The sequence below is a fragment of the Aotus nancymaae genome, unplaced genomic scaffold (assembly GCF_030222135.1).
Source record: "Aotus nancymaae isolate 86718 unplaced genomic scaffold, 86718_ANA_hifiasm-v0.15.2.pri h1tg000016l, whole genome shotgun sequence".
Classification (NCBI taxonomy): domain Eukaryota; kingdom Metazoa; phylum Chordata; class Mammalia; order Primates; family Aotidae; genus Aotus; species Aotus nancymaae.
The window spans coordinates 68,278,564-68,302,235 of NW_026988428.1; the positions used below are offsets into that span (position 1 = coordinate 68,278,564).

General features: G+C 46.9%; 1 protein-coding gene across 1 annotated transcript in view; it reads right to left on the reverse strand.

Annotated features, from left to right (window-relative positions):
• Window positions 1–5,818: 5,818 nt before the first annotated feature.
• Window positions 5,819–23,672, reverse strand: part of CCND2 (cyclin D2) — a 30,228-nt gene continuing 12,374 nt past the window's right edge. Inside the window, exons 4-5 of the mRNA XM_012455904.3 lie at window positions 20,832–20,980; window positions 5,819–11,287 (exon numbers count right to left, since the gene is read on the reverse strand). Of these exons, the coding sequence (XP_012311327.1) occupies window positions 11,138–11,287; window positions 20,832–20,980 (299 nt within the window). The 3' untranslated portion in view covers window positions 5,819–11,137. The remainder of the gene's footprint in view (window positions 11,288–20,831; window positions 20,981–23,672) is intronic.

The following is a 23,672-nucleotide window of genomic DNA, read 5'->3' on the forward strand; positions in this document are numbered from 1 at the left end:
AACTGTGAATGGCTTGAGATTCAGGTTCTTCCTGTAAAAACTGGAGTTTCAGAGGAAATAGTTTCATTCTTGCACGTGTGAGTTTATGAGTGACTCATTTACAACCTGCATAGAATGAGTGTGAAGAACAGCCGAGGGGCAAGGCAAAGACGCTGGAAAGTGTATATTCACTAACAACATTCTCCTTAGATTACAAGGCCCTTTACTTTCTTTTTTTTTTTTTTGAGACGGAGTTTCGCTGTTGTTACCCAGGTTGGAGTACAATGGCACAATCTCGGCTCACCGCAACCTCCACTTCCTGGGTTCAAGCAATTCTCCTGCTTCTCCTGCCTCAGCCTCCCGAGTAGCTGGGACTGCAGGCATGCACCACCATGCCCAGCTAATTTTTGTATTTTTACTAGAGACGGGGTTTCACCATGTTGACCAGGATGGTCTCGATCTCTTGACCTCGTGATCCACCCGCCTCGGCCTCCGAAAGTGCTGGGATTATAGGCGTGAGCCACCGTGCCCAGCCAGGCCCTTTATTTTCTTAATGGACTTTGTCTTCATTAAAAAACTGGCCAGGCTCGGTGGCTCACCCCTATAATCCCAGCACTTTGGGAGGCCGAGGCAGGAGAATCACAAGGTCAGGAGTTCAAGACCAGCCTGGCCAATGTATTGAAACCCTGTGTCTACTAAAAATACAAAAATTAGCCAGGCATGGTGGCACATGCCTGTACTGCCAGCTCCTCGGGAGGCTGAGGCAGGAGAATCACTTGAACCCAGGAGGTTGAGGTTGCAGTGAGCCGAGATCATGCCACTGGCCTCTAGCTTGGGCAACAGAGTGAGACTTCATCTCAAAAACAAACAAACAAACAAACAAACTATCCCCTGATGATTTCAATAAGTGATGTCATCACCCAACTCTCCCACCCCACACACTGGGCTAAAATTCTCACTCTTTCAGCTCAATGCTCAGTAAACAAAATATAGATCAATAAAGTAGCCCAGTGTAGCAGAAGATGCACAACGTTTTGAATTCAGACACATCTGGGATCCAGTGCTAGCCTAACTCTTTGTAACGAGCCATGCAACCCTCCATTCACTTAGCTACAAAACAAGGTACCAAACTCACCAGAGAGTTACGAGGATTGCAGGAGAGGCTTGTAGAACACCCTCTTGAAACTATGAAACCCCATTTCACAGATGAAAAAACTGAGTCATTGAGTTTACTATAAGTTACTGGGTGGCTCGGTAATGAGCCCAAGGTCACAAAGTGAGAGGGTGGCTAGGTGGGCATTCCAGAGCAGGCTGGCCACACAGCACTTGTTTTCTGGGCCAGCCACCAAATGGCAGTCATCTTTTTATTAGCCTCTGAGATCAAGGAGAGTAGAGATCTCATCCCTGGAAAAGCAAATACAGAAGACACGTTTGTTGAACGAGGCGTCCCATGCGGAGCACCAGGCATGTACCCAGCCCTCATCCGTTGAATAAACGAGCAGTGCCCAGGAGCCCCACAGGCGAAGGGGATGATGAAGAGTAATGATTTTCAGTGAATGGGTTGATTGAAACATAGCCACAGAGATTTGCACTTTTTCAACAAATCTAGAAATCTCACAGGTTTGTCTTCTCATGGGGTCTCCATGGTGCCAGGAGCACTAAAAATGACTCCCCAGACAAGCAAAAGCAGGAAAAGCTGTCTGCACGCAGTGGCTCACACCTGTAACCCAACACTTCGGGAGGCTGAGGTGGGAAGGATCTTTTGAGGCCCGGAGTTTGAGAGCAGCCAGGGCAACATAGTGAGACCCTGTTTCCATAAATTTTTTTTAAAAAATTATCTAGGTGTGGTGGTGAATGCTTGTGCTCCCAGTTACTTGGGAGGCTGAGGTGGGAGGACCACTTTGGCCTAGGAGATTAAGGCTGCAATGAGTTGTGATCACACCGCTGCCCTCCACCCTCAGTGACAAAGGAAGACCCTATCTCCAGAAACAAAACAAAACAAAACAAAAACAGAAAAAGCAGATCTTTACCCACCCAGCCTATTTGGGCCTACCTGAAAACCTGTGCCTGGAGCTGAGTATTGGGATCTCAAAGGAATTTCAAAAATCTGGCCCAGCCCCAGGGTAATCCAGTAACTAAAAACTCCTAAAGACATAAAGAGACCCTAATGCTTAATGAGGTGTGAAGGTCTTTATCTGAGAAGAGGTTGTGGTCCACAAACTGAAGAGAGTATTCCAAGTCTGTTTGTGGTGGAGAAGATTAGAGGAAGATGACTCTACCTGGGATTTATTGGATCCTCCTTCCTCGCTGGGGAGGTAAAACCAACACAGATTAGGCTGTAATCCCTAAGCGGACTGGCAGGTGCTGCAAGAGAGCAGCGGGTTCAGTGGGTTGTGGGGTGGGTACGGGGTAGAGAAAGGGGCCGGTCACACGCAGCTGCAGCCCTTGCAGCCTCGCAGGCCTGTGGTTGCTAGGACCTAAATTTCCCAAGAGTGGTTAAAATCCTGACTTTTATGTGAAAGCTCTCATCTTGTATTGGCAAGTAAATCCAAGACAATTTCAATCACTGTGGGAGTCAAGCTAATTATGTCTGCAGGCTGGATTTGGTCTGCAAGCTGCCAGTGTGCCATTGCTGGATTAGACATGGAAAAGAGTTGGGAAAGATGACAGACCAGCACCAGCCACCCCAGATAGATAGAATCACAATGCGGAGGTAGTGAGAGAACCAGGTTCGGGATCTGCACGAGGTTCAGACGGGAAAGGCCTGAGGTTCGTTGGCCAGGCTGCCCTGGGGATATGACCCAAGCAGGCTGCTGCTCCTGCTGTCTGCTGTCGGCAGGTGCTCCCTTCCCTCTAGGGCAGAGCCATCCTATACCTGGCTGGCTCTGGGTTTGTGAGGGATCCCCATCTGTGGCATTAGTACCACCTAGTGGACTTCGCAGGAAGAACTGTATGTTGAAACCATGTGGACAGTCATTTACCAGAGTGGTGGGGGTAAGGGCAGCCGAACGGCCAGGGCCCAAGCAAATCAGTATCAAAGAAACCGTAATAATGAATAAACTCAAAGAAGCTTCAGAGAGATAATCAGAGGCCGGGGAGGTAAGTTCAGCTGGTCTTGCTGCTTTCTCAGGCCGCCCAGTTCTATTTGACTGAGCCTGTGGTCCGAGCTGATGGAATCCGCCCCTCCAGTGCGGGGCAGGCCTCCAAAGCCCAATGACAAGGAAAGCCACCAGTCACCTTGAAATTTCCAGCCTTCTTTCTTTAAGCCTCATGAGAAATTAGGTGGGTGGTAATCCCAAATCAATGTTTGTGGCTGTGCTTATCCTGTTTCACAAGCGTAACATCTGTGTTTATAGTGTTTAAAATCTATTAAATTGTGTGTGCTCTTCAAGCTGCCTATTTGAATATTTTCTTTTCATTTAAAAAGATGACTTCCCATCTCTTTTATTTTTGGAAAAGGTCACACTGTTTCCACTTCCAAACTATGCTGACCCACACGAACTTCCTAACAAACGCGTTTTCCTAAAACCCACTTGCTTGAGGAAATGTGTTCCATCTCCTCTGAAAGGCCCGCTCCAACGCCTTAGCATCGATTTCCCCTGGACTCATTTGCATTTGCTGCTGTTCTTCTCGGCCATATGTGTCCTGGGGTTCTCTGTGCTTTTCCTTAAAGGCCCAGTACAGGACCCACCTAGACATCAGCTGTGAGCGGCTTATCTTGATACTCTGAATCTCCCAGCTCCGTCCACAGCATTTTTGCTGTTGCTGTTATTGCTAGCAGAGCAGGGGAGAAGTAATCTGGAGTAATATTCAGCTTTTGAGTACTTGCTTCGGGTCAGTATTTTGACAGTATTACTGCTAAGCCAACTGGGAAGTTTGGTGATACCTCTGCATGTCGAATAAAAGCTCCAGATCTCTGAAAGTCGTTAGATACAAAAGCATTCCCTTGAACACACACACAAAATATCGGGGATTTCCAGGTCTTCATTGCATTTTTAACTGCCCCTTTCAGGAAAGGCACTTTTAAGTTTGAGATTTTCCAGTTATAAGATGATCTGGATCTGAAAGAGCATGGATGGGGCAGTGAGATTTATCACTGCTTGACTGTGTGCTTCATCTGCTCTTCCTGCCCTTAAAACATTCTTCACTCAGAATGGGGGAAGCCCAGCAGTGTTGCTGGGTGGCATTTGGGAGAGGGAGTAGAGTTGTCATGCTATAAACAGACAGCATTGCTCCTACAGGGCAAAAAGATGGGGAAGGGGAGGGATAGGGACCCAGCTGGACGTTATGTCATGCCGAAGAGAATTCCAAGGATGGTTATGAATGGCAACGAGAGACCCTTGAAACTCCCTAGAGGCCAGCAAACTTCACTAGGCAGAAACCCAAGAAAAAGTTACCCCTATTTGTCTCTAAGGATGGTGGATGTCAATGGGGAATGGAAACAAAGGGGAATTTGTAGGGTCCTTGTAAGCTTAAAAGTCCTATTAAGTGAAGTTACTTGAGATCCACAGGGAATATCTTAATCCAGACTTCCCCAGTGGCCATTTTAAAATCTTACTGTTTACAACTCAGGTCAGAATTAAAATGGAAAGCAGCCTTTAATGACTTTCGGACAGAAAACTTTGGAGAAAATAAATTTTGTAGTAACATCAAAATGTCTATTAGAACTTGTGCAAAAGCTCCAATGTATCTAATCTGTACAAAAAAAATAAGAAAATTAACTGGGCGTGGTGGCATCTGCCTGTAATCCCAGCTACTTGGGAGGCTGACGGAGGAGGATCACTTGAGCCCAGGAGTTTGAGGCTACAGCAAGCTGCGTTTGTGTCACTGTACTCCAGGCTAGGGGACAGAGAAAGACCCTGTTTCAAAAAAAATAAAAATAAAAAAAGGCCGGGCACGGTGGCTCATGCCTATAATCCCAGCACTTTGGGAGGCTAAGGCAGGCGGATCACGAGGTAGGAGATTGAGACCATCCTAACGCAGTAAAACCCCGTCTCTATTAAAAATGCAAAAAATTAGCTGGGCATGGTGGCACGTGCCTGTAGTCCCAGCTACTCAGAAGGCTGAGGCAGGAGAATCACTTGAACCCAGGAGGTAAAGGTTGCAGTGAGCCGAGACTGTGCCATTGCACTCCAGCCTGGGGACAAAGCGAGACTACATCTCAAAAAAAAAAAAAAAAGTGTTTATTAGGCTGCCTTCTGTATACCCACCACACTTGGGAAGAAAGCTGGTCTGAGGAGCTGAGGTCCAAGAGCAGCTGAGCCTAGGGCCCTGAAATTCCTTCAAGCAGTACGGAGACTGTCACATCCCATTCCCAGGCTCTGCCTCTCCAGACTCCACCAAGGGCAGTTGTGGCCTGTGTCTCAGAGGAGGGGTGCAGGAAGGATCAGAAATCAGATGGGAGCCACTAAGAACAGCAGGCAGAAGACAGGAAAGCTGCAGGGGTAGGGTTCCCCAGAACCTGGAGATGGCACCGCAGGCTTCTGGTATCTCTCATGCCAGGAGATGCTTCCTCACAGGCTAGAGTGAGTAGCTGGCAACAATCAGGGATATCCTCTGAGGACCAGTTATAGTGTGTGTGATGTACCACACTCTGAAGGTAGACTAGGTCTTCTTGCTTATAATCTGGCTGCATGAGCACTCCCATCCCCTAGCAATGTCAACAATGACTTGTCCTGCCATAACACAGAGGCACATGTAGATTATATTCCAGGTTAGAATGTGTCTTTTATGTCCCTGCCAATTGTTGCAGCAGCATAAAACAGAGTTCTGACATGAGACAAGTGTCTTCCATTCTGAGGAGTGCTGGTTGATAAACAAGTCAAAAATAGTCAGATAGTTTAGGTCAAGGTGAGTTTATTGTCCAAATAGCATAATCTAATTGCATTCAAAACCATTTTCAAATCCATCTTTAAACTAGTCAGAAAACAGGTTATTATTTTTTTAAATCACTTAATACTGAACAGATAAGACCTCTTAAAATGCAGCTGACTATATCATGTCACCATCATAGCCAATACAACATTTTACCATACTTCCTAAAAACCTTTCTGCATACACTGATCATGCTACTTCAGCACTTTCTAATGTCCTGACCAAATACACACCCACACCTCTTATAGAGTACACTGTGAGAGAATAACATTGACTTGACATGGCATCACACTTGTTTTAAAGCAAAAAAAAAAAAAAAAAAAAGAAAAGAAAAAGAAAAAGAAAAGGAAAGTCCAAGACGAGAAACTATAACAGAGAGAGAGAAGAGAGAGATCTGAGGTACATGGTATAAGGGTAATGAACATAATGGAAAAAATCCAATGGCCCAGTGATTTGCTGGGGATGTAAGAGTTGGCCAGCAGTAGGAACTAAACCAATTAAAAATAAAAATAGAATCTTTGTGTTTCAAGGACAGGCACCTGTCAAAAGACATTGGATACTGTAATGGCTACAGTCAGTAAGGCACTTTATTTCCCCAAAGTAGGCTGCAGGCAAAGGAATGAAGGCCGCAGCTCCAGCGTGCATGTACACATTTGCTGATGGCTTCTTAAAACCTGAGCCAAGAATAGGGTCTGATAGCCCAGCCAAGTTGAAAAGCAGAGACACACGAATGTAGTATCGTTGTGCCTGAAATGACCATTCTGGGTCATTTCATCCAGAATCATCAAAAGCCATGTGGTATGAGGAAGCAATAAACATTCTCTGGAATCTTCTTACCCTATTTTGCACAAATGGATGGCTGCATGAACAGCTCTTGTAAATTGCTCTGAGTCCACACCAACAGAAGACTGCACTCATTCTATAGCTACAGAGGGTTTGTTGGCTTAAGGGGACTTTATCGTCTCAGCATTAATTTCCCTTTTAAAGCTATTCTCAAGGTTGGACTGTCTCAGAGATAAACAAAGAGGAATCCTTTTGGCTTAGAAGCCAACTGGCTTACTCAGACTTCCTCCCCTTCCTACCTCCAATTCCCACACTACCAATATTATCTTCTTGAACTAGAAAATCAATTATTTACATGACATAAGGTGCAAGTCTATTTCTTCTCCCAGCCCTGTCCCCTGTGGCCCATGGAGAGAAAATTCCCCTGCCCTCTTTGAGAAAGTCATCTGATCCTGCCTAATGTTCTTAACCTTTCAGTCCCAGAGCTCCCTGGGCACAGTCTGGAGAGGCCCTAGAGGTGCTAGACAGCAGGAAAGCGGCAGCTCTGTCTGAAGAGGTGCCCATCCTGCTAGCAAAGGGATGCAGTGTGACGCTGTCAGGGATGTCTTCTCCTCTCTGGCTTTATCACGTAAGCCATGTGTGCCCCTGACCTGGCTGGTAAGAGGCAGAACAGAGCCTCCAGTACAGAGCACACAGACCAAGGGTAACCCAGGGGTAAGGCATGCTGTGCTCTCCAGTGGGGTCCTGGGGCAGTTCAAAATAAAGCCTCCTGGAAGAGCAGCTCCTTCTTGAAGGAGCTTGCCTCTCAGCACGCATGGGGTGTTCTGCAGAGGGAACTGCCCTCGGCTTTCTCCTGCAGGCTTCTCGGCTATTATGGACCCGCATGGAGTTTAATTATGCTTAGCATATATTTTTGGCATACTAGGATTTCTTCCCCCTAGGATCTGGCCAAAAGAGGGGAAGGATTAAAATTTGGCAGGCTGGGGGATCAACTCAGCCCCCACTGATGGAGAGAAACAAACAGATGGAAGTAAAGAGAGATACGAAGACAATAAGGTAGAAAAAGACCAGGAAAATTTGGAACCCCTTTAGCGGAAGGGGAGAAAAAGAAGAGAAAGAACAACAACAAAAAAAGAGCGAGTTCAAATCCACAGGGAGAGCCCCTCTGGAACAAACTCCTCCCAAGGAGACCAAGATCCAAAAAGAGGGCAAAATCCAAGATTTCGGATTTTGGACAAATCCAGGATTTGTTCTTTTGTTTAAGCAGGGAGCAGGCAAAAAGCCCAACAACCCCGCACCTTCCCATCAGCAGCCCCATACCCATCATCACCAAGGCCCCAAGGATGAGAAAGAGAAAAGCTAGGACTCAGGGGCCTCGGGGCGACAGGAAGAGTGCAAAGTTACAGATTGTAAATAGAGTCAGAGAGGCCTGTGCCCTTCCTTATTTGTCGGGTTCTTTCATTTGCTGCTTCCGTTTAAGCTCAAGGGTCAGTCGCCATGAAATGAATTTGCACTTCGTTTCCTCTTTAGGCTCCAAGATTCCCAAGAACTCCAGAGTTCCCGCTTTCCCCATTCTGTGGGACTCCCTGGGGCCCAGGAGAGTGTGCTGAGCAAAGCTGGCTCTTAAGAAAACTCTGGCTAACTTGCTGGCTGCTCCACTTTCTTCTCCAAAACTTCAGAATTCACCACCCACTGTCCCACCAGAAATCCCCTAGAATTTTAGGGTCATGCTAACTACAAAGTCCTGAACACTTCTAAACACACTTCCCCAGAGACTGACTCATCTGGAATTTCACCTCTGTAGAGAAGCAGCCTCTTCAGCTCCCTTCAACTACCATCCCATATTTATCTGACCTATTTTTCTTATCCTGCCAATTCAGTGATTGAAAACCCGAAAACCATTTAGTACCGCTTAGCAGAGGACCTGGGCTTGCATAGTGCTTGCCTGCAGTTTGAGACAGAGGAGGGAGAAGGAAGCACCACACATGCGGCTTGCTGCACATTCATCTACTCACAGATTCAGACCTAGGAAATCTGCAGAGATGATCCTAAACTCAAGGTGTCCAGGCCAGGGAAGGGGAAAGACGGAGGAAAAAACTTCAAGATGAAAGAGTCCTTTGCAGATGAAGCCCTGCTTTTGAAAACGCTGCAAGATGAGGCTCTCCATACAGCCTGCTGGAATTCTTTTTAGTCTGTTTCCTGATACCTGGTACCTAAGTGCAAATCACGATGTTTGTACTGAACGTCTGCCTTGAAGGGGAGGGAGGATCCCTTGGTTCAACGTATTTTTTCCATCATGATGAGGATACCGGGGTCAAAATGGGAGCCCGATGGCCTCCATGACCAAAAAGGTCCCTGGGAGTGAGACTGCCCTGCCTTCCACCTGAGAGGGAGTTCAGCCCTGCTCACACTCTTCTCTATTCCTCACGTGAATGGGCTCCCAAGCAGAAACTGTACGGTTGTGAGGTATAATGAAATCAAAAGTGTGAATCATTGTCTTTTGTAGTTATTTATTTTGTCCAGTAAACCTGAGGTAAAGAATACTCCGTCTTTGAAGAATGTGATCAGAGGAAAAAAAAAAAAACCCAAAAAACCAAAAAGGAAAAAAAAAAAAAAACCATGAATAAGCTACGAGAAGAAAGCAAACTACGGAAGGGCTTTTCCAGTACAAAGAACTCCTATCTTAACCATCTACTTCAGGACTTGGAATTTAAGCAGTAAAATAATATATTATAAAAATGTTTATAAAATAGCAGCACACTCTGTGAAACATTACAGCTAGGTACTGTCAATGTGAATAAGGATGGATGATTTTAGCTTCTTAGCAGCGCAAAAAAAAAAAAAAAAAACCAAACTGAACAAAACAAAATGAAAAAATAAGAGACCCTTAGATTTTTTTCCATCTTCAACCCTCATACTGTGAAACAAGGCAGAATCTGTGTATAAAATAATTCTTCAAAGTAGCCCTGTTCTGATTTTTCTTTTTTACTTGAAAAGGCAAATATTTTAACAAATAGCTTCATTACCTATCAATTACAATTGTGCAAAAAAAAAAAAAAAGTTGTTGCTCCAACCTCTTTGCTAACTGAATGCCTCTAAGAAGTGGAGAGAAAAAAAAAATTCAAGTACGCTGAATACAACTTTGCAATAAAATTAACAATGACAACAACAAAAAGGAAAAAAAAACAGAAAAGGGAACAAAATGCCACACCCTGATGTTCAGCCATCTATCTTTGCACCAGCAATAACTTTCCATGTCCAAAGGAGAAGTACAGAGACGGGAATAAAGATCCTTCTGTGCCATCAGAATGGTAGTTTAGAGGCTTTTCTGAGGAATGTTGTGATGGGAATGTCAGCAGAAAGGGGGTGTGTCTCAAGAGTCCTGGTAGGAACACCAGAACTGTGTACCAAAGAATGTCAGATAAGAGAAGCGAAGAGTAACCCAGACTAGGGGCAGGAAGGGAGAGGGCAAAAGAGAAGAGGACAGGAGTATTCAGCTTGACTTGCATAAACCATCCCATCTATCGCTTGGGAACAATTTTTCAAAGTGCTTTTCGAATGGAATGGTTTATAACAATGCTAAACTGTGAACCAGACATGCCAATCAGCACCAAAAATTAGTTTTTTTTCTAAGAAGAAATGCCAAGGCCACATTACCCTTTTAAATAGAATAACAGAAAAGACTCCATGCTGGCTCCCACCCTTGGTCTCCATCTGCCTCCGTTTCATGTGAGTTTTGGTTATGGTCCATAGCTACATTTCCCCATTAGATAGCAATACGGTGGTGTCTGCAACGAACTGCATTTGGAAGAAGAAGCAGGATGTCACAGAACATGAAATCCAGGAGCCTATCACCTGTGTCCAACTGGCAAAATAAAACATCTTTTTTAGGTAGCAGCTACTGTAGACAGCGAGAGAACATAACGTAGAGATCCAACCACGCTCCTGACTTAGTAACAGGTGGCTGAGAGCAAAAATGCTTCTCCATTCCAAATGGTTCAATCATGTTGAGAGATTGTTTTGTACTCCCTCCCCATCATGTCCCTCCTTATCTCAATTCCTTCTTGAGTTCACTGCTTTGCAATCTAATCATGCCATAAATGGCGTACACAGTTCCTTGAAATTATACTACAAGGGGGTGTATGTGCTAGCTCATAACATGAAAAAAAAGTCTCCTCTAATTTGTTCCCATATTGCAGGCATACATATTCTCTAACTACTCTGCAGGTTTTCCTGTAAGCATTTTACTATTCCTTTTACATAATCAAACAATAACTGTTCGCATATACAAGGGATTCCCTTATGCTGTACTTCAAATAGGCACCAAATGCTTTTTATAGGACCTTTTTCTCTCACTTCTAAAAGATCTTTAAATATGATCTAGGTGGGGGCAGAATTTTTTTTTTTAAGTTTCACCCTAAAACACAAAGAACAAAACATAACCAGAAAGAAGGAGAGAGCAGATTATGAGTGCGCCTCTCTTCCGGCCCAACTGGCATCCTCACAGGTCGATATCCCGCACGTCTGTAGGGGTGCTGGCTTGGTCCAGTTCATCCTCCGACTTGGATCCGTCGCGCTGGTCCTGACGGTACTGCTGCAGGCTATTGAGGAGCACCGCCTCAATCTGCTCCTGGCAGGCTTTGAGACAATCCTAGAACAACGGTCCAGACCAGAGCTGTTAGCAAGAGGAACAGGACACAGAGCATCCACCAAGAAAACATGCATAATTTAGCCTGCATAATTCTATGCTAGTTTCCAGTAGGAATAAATGTGAAGTAAAGGAGGGATGTTCTTAAAGTGCCAAGGAACCTCACTACTCCAGGTGGGGTCCGTGGGCCGGCAGCATCAGCATCACCTGCGAGCTTGTTGGACCTGCAGAATCTCAGTCAACCCAGGCCGAGCTAATCAGAACCTGCATTTTAGCAGAGCCCAGGTGATGGGTATTCTGAGAAGCACTGGCCTAAATGATGGTCCGCTTATGGATGCCTGGTAATCAAGGGGCCAACCAGATGCTTTCTGCCTGGGGAGGCTGGGAAGTGGCAGAGGTGCTACGACATTAGCAAACTCAGCTCCTGAGAACTAGAGAAGAAGGAAGCTAATGGACCAATGTACTGACCCTCACATAAACTGTAAATACTTTTTTTTTTTTGAGACAGAGTGTCACTCTGTCCTCCAGGCTGGAGTGCAGTGGTACGATCTTGGCTCACTGCAACCTCTGCCACCCAGGTTCAAGCGATCCTCCTGCCTCAGCCTCCTGAGTAGCTGGAATTACAGGTGCACACCACCACACCCAGCTAATTTTTGTATTTTTAGTAGAGACGTGGTTTCACCATGTTGGCCAGGATGGTCTCGATCTCTTGACCTCGTGATTCGCCCTCCTCCCTTTTGTTTCTTTCACTGTGCAATTCTCACCACCTAGAGGGTTTCTATTTTGCCAAGCGGAAAAGCATTATCTTTATTTCCCAAAAATCTAAAATGCACCTAGCCAGGCACATTGGTATTTGCTGCCCACCCACCATACTTGCAGGTGGCACCTGTCATTTAACTTTTCTGATCTCAGTTTCCCCATCCATAAAGCAAGGATAACAGAACACTCAGAGTAAAGGGCAACTGAGATGATCCTGGTATATGTGTAGTGCTAAGCAGAGCTCAATAAATGATCACTATTATGTGTAACAGTAAATCGGTCCTGGAACCTGAAAGAATTCCTCAGATTTCTTTGAAATGAGGTATACATTAGCGTTTAGTCAAGACTGGTGAATTGTGTGTCTAGATCTTGACAATCTTTAGTGAAGATTGTGTGTCTGGTGCTGGGGAGAGTGCTGACGGTGACAACATGACCCAGCAGCAGGGGTCTCCATGCCACCCTGAACGAAGCTGAGGTGGAGTCAGGTACTGGCCTCCGGGATTTGATAACACCTCTCAGACTTTCCTGTGGCATCTCCTGGTCGCATTCCTTACCCTGTCCGACCCGCCAAGCTGAATGAATGATGAGAAATCTCATGGGGCTCACCTGCCTTATCCCTGTTCCGCTCTTCCCCAAGTTTTTCCCTCAAGGAATGTGGCAGTGTTGTCGTCATATCGTCATAGGTTACCACTTGCTAGGTGGTGAAAGCTAAAGGTATAATGTTTCTTTTTTCTTTTCTTTTTTTTTTGAGATGGAGTCTCGCTCTGTTGCCCAGGCTGGAGTGCAATGGTGCAGTCTCAGCTCACTGCAACCTCCATCTCTCAGGTTCAAGGGATTCTCCTGCCTCAGCTTTCCAAGTAGCTGGGATTCTAGGCACGTGCCACCACGCCCAGCTAATTTTTGTATTTTTAGTAGAGATGGGGTTTTACCATGTTGACCAGGCTGGTCTTGAACTCCTGACCTCAGGTGGTCTGCCTGCCTTGGCCTCCCAAAGTGCTGGGATTACAGGCGTGAGCCACCACGCGCAGCCTAAAAGTATAATGTTTCTAGGGGCACTTACATTTTGGTAGATGTTTGAAAACCTCAAATCCTTATAATCTGAAAAAGTTAATATTAAATATAGAATCGAAATGAATGTGGGAGTTAAAGGCAAAAAGTGATTATAGTCAAAATTACTGTGGAATGTCCCATAGGAAGGTTCCACATCAGAGAGGAATGGCAAGTCTCACACTATCAGTTTTTCTTCTAAAGCTGGGATAGAGATAGACAGCCGTTCTGCATTTGAGCACAGCATGAAGGAGTTGACTTAAACGCTAGAATCAACATGGTGTGATGAAATGCTCACTCCACAGTGCAGGGGCAGGAACCAAGACCCAGAACAGCAGCTTCAACCCCACATCCCATCTGTCCTCCCTCACCCGCTATGTGCACTCAATTAGTGAAACGCTGAACCTAACAATCTAAATTCATATTTTCTTCTTTCTCTGTTTTTTTTTCTTGCAGAGAATAATCCACTGAATCCAGGAAGTTCAGGTGTAATGTCCTTCCACTGTACAGGGACTTGAGGAACAGGTGAAGGGGATGTTTACAATTTTTCTTTTTTTCCAGGAGGCAGAGAGACTAGGTCAGAGTACCTCCCTACCATAGAGGCAGGGACTGTATACTTGTTTCCAACTGAATGCTTGTCCATGGAAGACAAATCCTACCCAAAGCATAAGGCCTAAGAGCTTTTGTTATCTAAAGGAGATGGCAGGATTCTTGGCTGACTGAGGGACCTTCTGTGTGTTAAAGTGATTCTCCCACCTCAGCCTCCCAAATAGCTGGGACTACAGTCGTGTGCCACCACGCCCAGCTAATTTTTGTATTTAATAGAGACAGGGTTTTACCATATTGGTCAGGCTGGTCTCGAACTCCTGACCTCAGGTGATCCACCCACCTTGGCCTCCCAAAGTGCTGGGATTACACACATGAGCCACCACGCCCAGCCTGGCCAGCCCTTGATCAATGATCCCTCTGACTGGAAAGTAAAAGGATGACCAAAGGAGGTACTCCATGAGTGAAGAATTCTGAACTCCCTTCTCCACCCTCTTCTAGACTTACCTCGTGGTGAAGCAGGATGCTAACCCTCTCTGCAGTCCTGTCTAACCTTCTTTCAGGCTCCACTTCCTCGCAACTTGACAATGATCAGCTCGACTTTCAACTACACAAATCCCTCATTCTGGCTCAGCAAGACTAAAAGGGCAAAAGCCTGCCTTGTATAAATGATGTCAAGCATTATTCTCTGACGGTGGAGAGAGAACTTGGCCTCTCCCTTCCATGAGACAGAGCTCACTCCCCGCATATGAATACCTTTGTTTAACATGGCAGGGGCCCTCTTTGGACTTGTGACGGGCTTATAAATTCTGTACGCTAGTGGAAGGTGAAGGGAGAGGAGACTGTGCAGTGGTGCCGATACCTGCCACTGGACGTGCCAACTCCACACAATCCCGGTCTTGCCCAAAGCAGGAGGGCAGGAGAATGCATGGGATTGGGGTGGGGTGGGGATGGGGCAGCCACCTGGAGAGAAGACCCCCCACCTTAAATCCAACCGGCCTGCTTCCGTTAGATGATCATCAAGCTGAGAGAAGAGTGGAGTTAGTGTTTCCGAAGGGCTGGATTATAAGAAGACATATATAAATCATCACAGACTTGGATAATTTGGAGGTCTAAAGGGCCTTTGGAAATCAAATAGCCAAGTGCTCTCGTTTCCCAGCTAGGGAATGGAGCCTGGAGAGCCAAAGTGGCTTGCCCCACAATGACATCTGGCTAAAAGCTCAGCTTGGCTTTAGAGAGGGCAAGCCTCCAATTTCAGAACTTTCTTTTTCTGTATACCTTGACTTCTAAGCTCTAAGTAAAGACAGACAGACCAGAGAATCTCCAAGAAAGAGAAACATAGCCCAAATGGCTGGAAAAACACGAAAGCGCCTCCAACAAAAAGATGTTACGTGCATGTAAAGTGCGGCGGCTCTAGGACATCAGCTTCCCTGCAGCCTCCAGAGCACCAGCCATTGTGTTAAGATGCCCCAAATTAAGCTGATTAAAAGGGAAGCCATAATGCTCGTCTGTCAGCCTGGACAGGTGGTACCCTACCGCGCTGGAGGTCGGGCAGACCTCCAACTTCCATGATGATAGGCCCCCTCCCTTGCCCCCACCCCCAAGCCTGGAGCCCTGACAGCAGTGTTTGTGATCTTCAGCTCGTTACAAGGGCCTCTGACTTCCTCTGCTTGCTGGCTCGAGCTCTGCGCCCTGCACCCTCCTCTGCCTCCATGAATGGGCTGACGGAACTTCTACCATTAGCCCTCAGTGTAACTGCGCCACTCCATTGTCACCACACACGCACTGCACTCAACAGGGGGACAAAGGGCTGAATGAGCCCCAGACCCGCGGCCAACTCAGGCAGAGACAACTTAGGAAACTATCTCATTCTTCCTTTCTTCACAGGCTGTTTGGCTTATTTCCTTGCATACCAAATGAGGCCCACAGAAAAACGAGGCAGGAGAGGGAGGCATCAGCCCCCCCATTCCATGCCACCTCCCCACCCCCAGCTTCCAGCAACACTTCACAAGGTTCCTGACCACAGGCCCTGAAGAAGACAGAATCTGCAACAGTGGAGCCTTTAAAATGCCATGTGCTGTGAGGGTGCTGGTGCTTCCAGCTACGGAGCAGAAAGACACAATACGAGACCCCATGCATCACATGTGGTCGAAACCGAGACTTCTTTCACGGCGCTGCTTTTTAATAGCTCATTGACAACCAGTTTTGATGTGACCGAGATATAAAATGCCGGGATGACCCTAAGTAAGGGATATCCTGGAATCTTCTCTGGGCAATATTTAAGAATGTGTCTAGGGGCAGGGACAAGGGTTGAAAAACTCCCTATTGGGTACTATGTACACTATTTGGATGATGGATTCAACTGAAGCCCCAACCTCAGCTTCATACAATATATCTACATAACAAACCTGCAGCCGGGCACGGTGGCTCACGCCTGTAATCCCAGCACTTTGGGAGGCCAAGGTGGGTGGATCACGAGGTCAAGAGATCGAGACCATCCTGGTCAACACAGTGAAACCCCGTCTCTACTAATACAAAAAAAAATTAGCTAGGCACGGTGGCGCGTGCCTGTAATCCCAGCTACTCAGGAGGCTGAGGCAGGAGAATTGCCTGAACCCAGGAGGCGGAGGTTGCGGTGAGCCGAGATCGTGCCATTGCACTCCAGCCTGGGTAACAAGAGTGAAACTCCGTCTCAAAAAAAAAACAAAAAAAAAAACCTGCACATGGATCCCCTCAATCTAAAGTGTTTTAAAAGAATGTGACAAAGAGTTTTGATGTGACCTAGACAAAAATGGATAAATATAATGAACAGATGACTAGAGTCTTTATTCTGTTAAATATCTTGCAATAACTTCACAACATCTTCACGGCCTGTGAGCCTCAATTCCACTTTTTAGTTAGTGAATTTGTGCAACTGCGTCATGTGAAAATGAAGCCACTTACTCTAAGATACCGTTAGGGAAAACTCAGAAGGCTCAGAAGGCCCTGACACAGAATTAAAGTTAAAATGAAGATACAACTTTTCAAAGGACATGGAGAGACCAGCGAATCGGAAACACACTGGAAACCCATCTGCCTGCCTTTGTCCTTTGGGGGCTCCTTCCTTCCTCTTCCCTCCGCTCTTAAGCATCACTCCCAATGACTCTGCCAGGGGCTTGGGATAAAGAGTTGAGGAAAAGCTGGGCCTTATTCAAGAGGTTCTATAGACAAGGAAGCACTGAGATAAAGGCTGGCGTGCGGCCCGAGTAGAGCGCAAAGGGGATGAGGACCCCGGTTCGGCCTAAGGAAGCAGGGCCACGGTCACCGGGGACCCAGGCCAGTGGTGCCCTCCCCTCTCAAACCTACCCAAGGCACTGGACACCCCCAACAGAAGTTCCCCTTAAAGCCAAACTGCCTCTCTAGCTGTTTTTTCCAACTCTCACGATTGGAAGGAAAAAGTATTTAAAATATACCAACGTCTGAGACTTTTATTCCCTATAAAACTGTCAGGCCCCTCACTCAGCTTTCTCTTTGGAATGAAGCATTCCAGTTTATTTTGGCAACCAGACGGAGCAACAAAGGCCGACTTTCTCAGAGCCGCATGGGTCCCTTCTATCAAAGCTATCTGCTGCCGGCCAGCGAACAGAGAGACCCGCCTGGCCATCTCACAAGAGTCAGGGGGAACCTCTTTCAACAGTTCGATCCCTGACAACCCACAACCTAACATGCAAAGTGACAGAGAGCAAGTTTGAAGAAATCACAAACAGCAAGGTGTGTAGGAGCTGACATATAACTTCAGGGGCTCTCAGGGAAACCATCAGCCCCTCCCAATTCTTGTTGGTCAATGCACTAGGGCCAGGGGGCAAAATTCGGTCCTGGGTACTTCGCTTTTTCTGGGAAGAGCTCAATACCAACCTATGGGCATTTCATAGCGCGGCTCAAGGTTGTTTTAGACATATGTACACACACATATATATCCATGTATGCATGTGTGTATGCATATACATACATACACACACACATTTTACTGTGGTAAATATACATAATGTCAAATTTCCCATTTTAGCCGCTTTTAAACGTACAGTGGCGTTAAGTACATTCACACTGTGTGTGGCCATCAGAACTCTCCATTTACAGAATTGTTTTCATCATCCCAAACTCAAACGATATACCTATGAAACAGTAATCCCTCATCCTCTCCTCCCACTCGGACTCCTGGGAACCTCTATTCTACTTTCTGTCTCTATGAAATTTGACTTTTCCAGGTACCTCGTATAAGTGGAATCATACAGTATTTGTCTTTTTGTGTCTGACTCATTTCACTAAACATAGTATTTTCAAGGTTTGCCTATGTTATAACATGGATCAGAATTTCATTTGGTTGAATGATATTCCATTGTGCGCACATACATTTTGTTTCTCTACTCTAAGAACAGTTTCTATCACCAAGTTTTCTCTGCTGGGAGGCCTGCATTCTAAATTAGGCCTGCTTTTGGGTTGATTTCCTCCTGCATTTAGCATTCGTAACACATTAGTTGGCACACCTTCATTTATGTTCTTAATTTACTAGGGTTTTGTGTGCTTTACTCTTGATTCATCATACAACTGCTAAGTTCCCTGAATGCAGGAATCTCATCCTCTGTTTCCCACATGCCACCCATCCACCCCAACTTCTAGCAACAACTGGGCCTTCAGTAAAGACTTCCAGAAATGGATGAAGAGTTTAAGTGCTTGAAATACACCACTTCTTGACTCAAGAAATGGTAAACAGAGCTCAGGAAGCAAAATTCACCTCCCTCTCAATGCCGATGTGTTCTACATTCTAGTCCTTTTATTTTTCTTCCCTCATCAGCTTTTCAGAGAACACAGACTAATGGATGGGAGATTTATCACTTGGGAAGTTACTTACACACACACACACACACACACACACACACACACACATACAGCCTAGCCACAGCTGCTTGAATCTTTCACACGACCTAGCCCCGTCCCCACCACCTCACCGACACCGACACACACACAGCCTAGCCCAGTGCTGCTTGAATCTTTCCACTAAAAACATTTTCAGGGAGGGTGAACAAGCCTCTGGGGTGCCAGAGGTAAGCTTGGAACTTCCTGAGGTCTCCAATTTTTATCTGAAAAACTGTTATTAATTTTACATTTCACTATGTTCACTCTTGGTTTTTAAATATGAAAATGTTTAACCTAGGCCCACTGGTGTGAATGAGGCATACACAGGCAGCCCTAGTTAAGAAACACAGTGTGTGCCCGTTATAGAAGTGAGGTACCAACTCAACCAACAGCTGGGATTTATAGGAGGCCACTCCTCAACCAGCTTCCTACGTACTTCATGTCTATTTAATAGAGTTGGACAGCTGACTTAAATGGACTGGCTATGTAGTATCAGAAAAAGGCAAAACAGTTTCTCCAGATGAGATGACAAACTGACTTGCCTGCAGTCTTGAAAAGTCAAGAGATTTAGCAGCAACTCCTAGGAATGAAATTTACACCACTGTCCATGTGAGATCAGTAAGGGAGGACAAAGGGAGGTGAGAAAAGGCTGGAGACAGTAGGGTGGTCAGCCCTCAGGTCTATCAACATTGGGAAAAGGTTACAATGCCTGGGGGCAGGAGGAGGGGAGACGCTCAAACTCTGACATTTCCGTCTCCAGGCTTTGAGGAAGGGCTGGTCTTAAATTGATTGGGAGTCCTATTTGTAAGGCAGCCTTAACTGGAGACATTCAGAAAAGGAAGAAAGCATACCATTTCTATAAATGTTAATTCCTGTCCATGATTTTTCTCTGGAGGATTAGAAAAGCATTCTTCACGCTGCACTGGAGGGAGCTTTTCAGTCTGTGTTTTGGAGTCCTTGTTTAAAAAGCATATGTTTGGAGCCCGCATTTTAAAACCGTTATCTAAGAACTATCTCAGAGGAGGACCTCAGATTTGCTCTGTCAGCATCTCCCTGCGCCATTTCTCTGAGCTGGGAACAAATGCCAGGAAAAATCCAGGTGGGTGGGAGAGAAAGCCAGTGAGCTGCAGCCGTGGGCTCTCTGAGGGTTAATCTGTTCAGCATCCCTTGTGCAGGCCTCAGCCGTAGGCCTGTAAATCACATGATCCCTTAACTCAATAAAAGCCCGCAGAGGGCATCTGAATCCCCCTGGACCATCCAGAGGGTGTCATCGTGAAGTGCTCTGCATTCTTCAGTCTCTCCATGGCGATGCATGAAGGCTCAGGGCCAACACCCACCTCTTGGGTTGCCTTTAAACCCAAGGTTTTCTTCAAATCAAAAGATCCCAGGAGCGGTAGCAAGGGTGGGGTGGAATGTTTCTTAGGGGCAGGTGGAGTTTGGGGGTTCTAGTCCCAGCTCTGCCACATCACCCCCTCCCAGCTGGTTACTACAGCCCATGTCCTGCCTGTGGAAAATGAAGGAACTGCCTCTCTGGCCTCTCAGCACCATCCTGGCTGGGACGCCCTAGGACTGCAGCTTCCTACCAGTTGCATTCAGAGTCTCCCTTGACTCTGGTCTCTCTCAAAACCTTTCTTCTCAGGAGCTCCAAATTCTGGCAACAGGAAGTAACAGCCTCTGGGCCATCTGCAGGGCACACAGAATGGAGAAGCTCCGAAGCTAATAATAGTTTCTTGAGTTTGTATGGGACTCTGTCTTTTGAAAACACTTTGTAATCCACTACTGCACTGAACAAAAGGGAAGAGAGAGCAGGGAGGGGTCGAGAGGTCTGCCAGGGACGGACACCGTTCTCACAGTGGGGCACCTCTTGTGTGTCTGCTCCGTCCACTGCAGCTGAGTCCTGGCTCTCCTTTCTCCTCTCTGTGCCTTACAGCCTCAGCATGTGTGAGCAGACACGGCAGCTCTACATTGCTGGGCAGAGGCAGCCCGGCAGCGTGTACAAATATGGCAATGAAGCCACAATTCAGACCCACTGGGAAGCCCACGCCATAGAGGAACATTGGTAAACAGCCCTCCGCCTGCCCCTGCCTCTGCTTCCTGAGTTTTCTTCTGTATTTTATGGCGCACAGTCTTTCAGAATCTTAAGAGGGGGGTGTCACCTACTGAACTTTGTACTCCCTTGGATGTTGATCTTAGAAAACAAACCCCAAAAATACCCCTGACACGACATAATCAAACCCGTTGTCTCTTTTCCTGAGCTGAGAAGAGACATCTGGTCTTAGCCAAGACGGTGGAGGCCACCTACCACGTCTGTGTTGGTGATCTTAGCCAGCAGCTCAGTCAGGGCATCGCAAGTGAGCGAGCTCACTTCCTCATCCTGCTGGAGGCCACAGATGGCTGCTCCCACACTTCCAGTTGCGATCATCGATGGTGGGTACATGGCGAACTTAAAGTCTGCAAGGAATCAGAGGCACAAGGTCAGGGCACAGAACGAATTTGGATCCAGGAGCTCCCCAGACTGCAGAGACTCAGAAACAGGATGGCAGCAGGCCAGTGGCACAAGTGACCCCTTGCCCTACAGGCATGTCCTCTCTTGAGTTCTTTCACAAGGGGCCCTGTGTTTATTTGTCATCACCATGGCTGTTCCAGATTTAAATGGAGGAGACTGAGGCAGGGAAGGAAGACAGCTTATCTGAGTGCACACAATAAACACAATAAATGCACAGAGGATTCAAGGTCCCCAGTCCCCAAATCCCAGTCATATTAAAAGCATGTCTGAGGTAACATTCTTGACCCTGGTGGGGGCAGCAAGGAGAGTGAGTCATGGTCTCCTCTAGGGGTGATGGTGGGAACAGAGCAGAGAATGTCTGAGACCAGTGCAGATAACGTACCCCATGGGCTGTGCAAGGGGATAGACCAGGGGCTCCAGATGAGAGAAGGAGGGAGAGTACAAGGAGGTGGGAGAATCAGGCAAAATCTATGCAGAACGCTGATTCAGATGGGATCTTGCTATAGTTTCTGGACAGGCATCGAGGATTAACATGACCCAAAACAAAGATTTGGTTTAAAAAAGGAAATGAGAGAAGCAGCAATGCAGGGAGTGGGCGAGTGGGGGCCGAGCTCCACCCAATTCCCAACCTCTGGCCCAACGGCGAGGATCTCAGAACATTACGGTAAGGGATTCTAACCCTAACATAGGGCTCTAACTAAGCACCAAAGATGAACCATTGCATCCGAATCAGATGGGTGACTTGGTTTCAGTCTTATGTCTCATGAGCCTGAAGGGCCATTTTATTGCTAAGAGAAGAAAATGTGACTTGCTACAGAGAAGTGCAGAATGAGGATAATAAATCAGAGGGGCTTGAACCCCATCCACTGCCATTTCTGACAGCAAATACAGAGGATGCTCCTGTGTGCTAGAGGGTTCCTCTTGGAAGACCAGACCCCTTGTCTTTCTCTGAGCACTCCCCAGAGGGGCTGGGTGACCACGACCCAGCAGCTGCTTGGTCCATCAAGGGAAAATAAAGGCAGCCAACTTCCTCATTACTGCTGCTGACAGCTCCCAATGATCACTATATGCAATACGCTACATGTTACATCCATTTAATTCACCCATCAGCCACAGAAGGTGCACACGAGCATCACCCTAATGCTGTGGGTGAGAACCCTGAGACTTTTGAGAGTTTAAGTAAGTTGCCCCTGCTGGTGTTGACACAACCTTAGGGTGGGGACAGTTTCAGCCATCACCCTAGTGACGGTCCTGGAGAGCACCAAGTCTTCCAAAGTGTACTCTTTCTAGGTTCAGCATTGTTCCAGTGAACTTACTGGGGGTAGACACGGGAAGGGCACACGGGGGCAGAAGACAGAGCGTACAGGGAACCATGGGTCACCCTTCAACTTACAGCAGAAACCATCAAGTTAAATCTACAAAAACCAGCCCCTCTCTTATTTCCCCTTCTTCCTATCCGAGGCTCTATTACACACACATTTTCTACGGCAGCTCTTTTAATGGTGAGCCCCTCACCCCGGCATAAGTTAGCAGTGCTGTCAGACACTGTGGATCCCCACACCATGCACAGCCCCCGCTCCCATCATGAACGCAGAGCAAACCTGGCCATCTGCCTGTCTCCTTGGCTTTTTTTCCTTTACCATCTCCACCTCTTGAGGGACAAATATGATGGTGCTGCGCCCACGCCTGCTGTCCCCCTGCCCCTCCTATGCTTTCTCTGTCACCATGGATGGTGTGACAAAGCCAGCCTCCCTGCCTCTTGCTCTGCTGTAGGTCTCTTCCACATGGGTCACAGGAGAGTGTTTCTCTGCCCAATAACCTCGTTAGCTTCCCCCTGTGACATTCATAACACAAACGGGGCAGCCAGCCCATGGCCCTGGGCCCACAAAGGCGCGGGTGGGAGCATCTGCCAGGGAAGGGGTAGGAAAGTATCCTCGGCCCTCCCTTCCCTCTGCCACAGGCCTCAGACCGGGAAGCACACCTCACACATGCCCATCTCTGCTGTCCCACTGCTAGCAAAACCAACTCTTATTATTGGCATATGAATTAACTTCTGGAAGCCAGCAAGCACAGGGGGAACAGGAGCACGGCTGCACAGGGAGACTCCACCTCCCTTTTTGTTTTACTAAGAAAATGTTCAGGGGAGTCCTCTGGGGGACACTGTCCCGTCCCACAGAATTGGGGAGCACTGTGTGCATGAACTTGGCTGTCTCTCAGCAGCTCAGAGTGGCACCAAAGGGGCAATGTTCCCACAGCCAGACAGAAGACCTGCTGGAGATCAGGACGGCGCCGTGCTGCCCCTCCATCGCCTGCTACACAGGAGACCAGCATCTTCCTCTGGACCCCTGAGCACACCCCCATCTCTCCTCCAGGTTAGTCCAATACTATGGCCACATCAGCCCTCCAGCTAGGTCCAGACTGTGAGACTGTGGGCAAGTCACTTCCTCTTTCCAAGGGCCTGGCTTCCCATTTGTCTAATAAGGGGTTGGGTTAGGTAAGTGTTTTTCTAATTTCTAGTTGCAACTTATTAATGTGTCATGAAATTCATGTGTGGGTCGTGACCAGCATTTTTTTGTTGTTCTCCTTTAACCAAATAAGAGTAAGATAGAAAGTATCGGGCTCACTGCATGTAGTAAG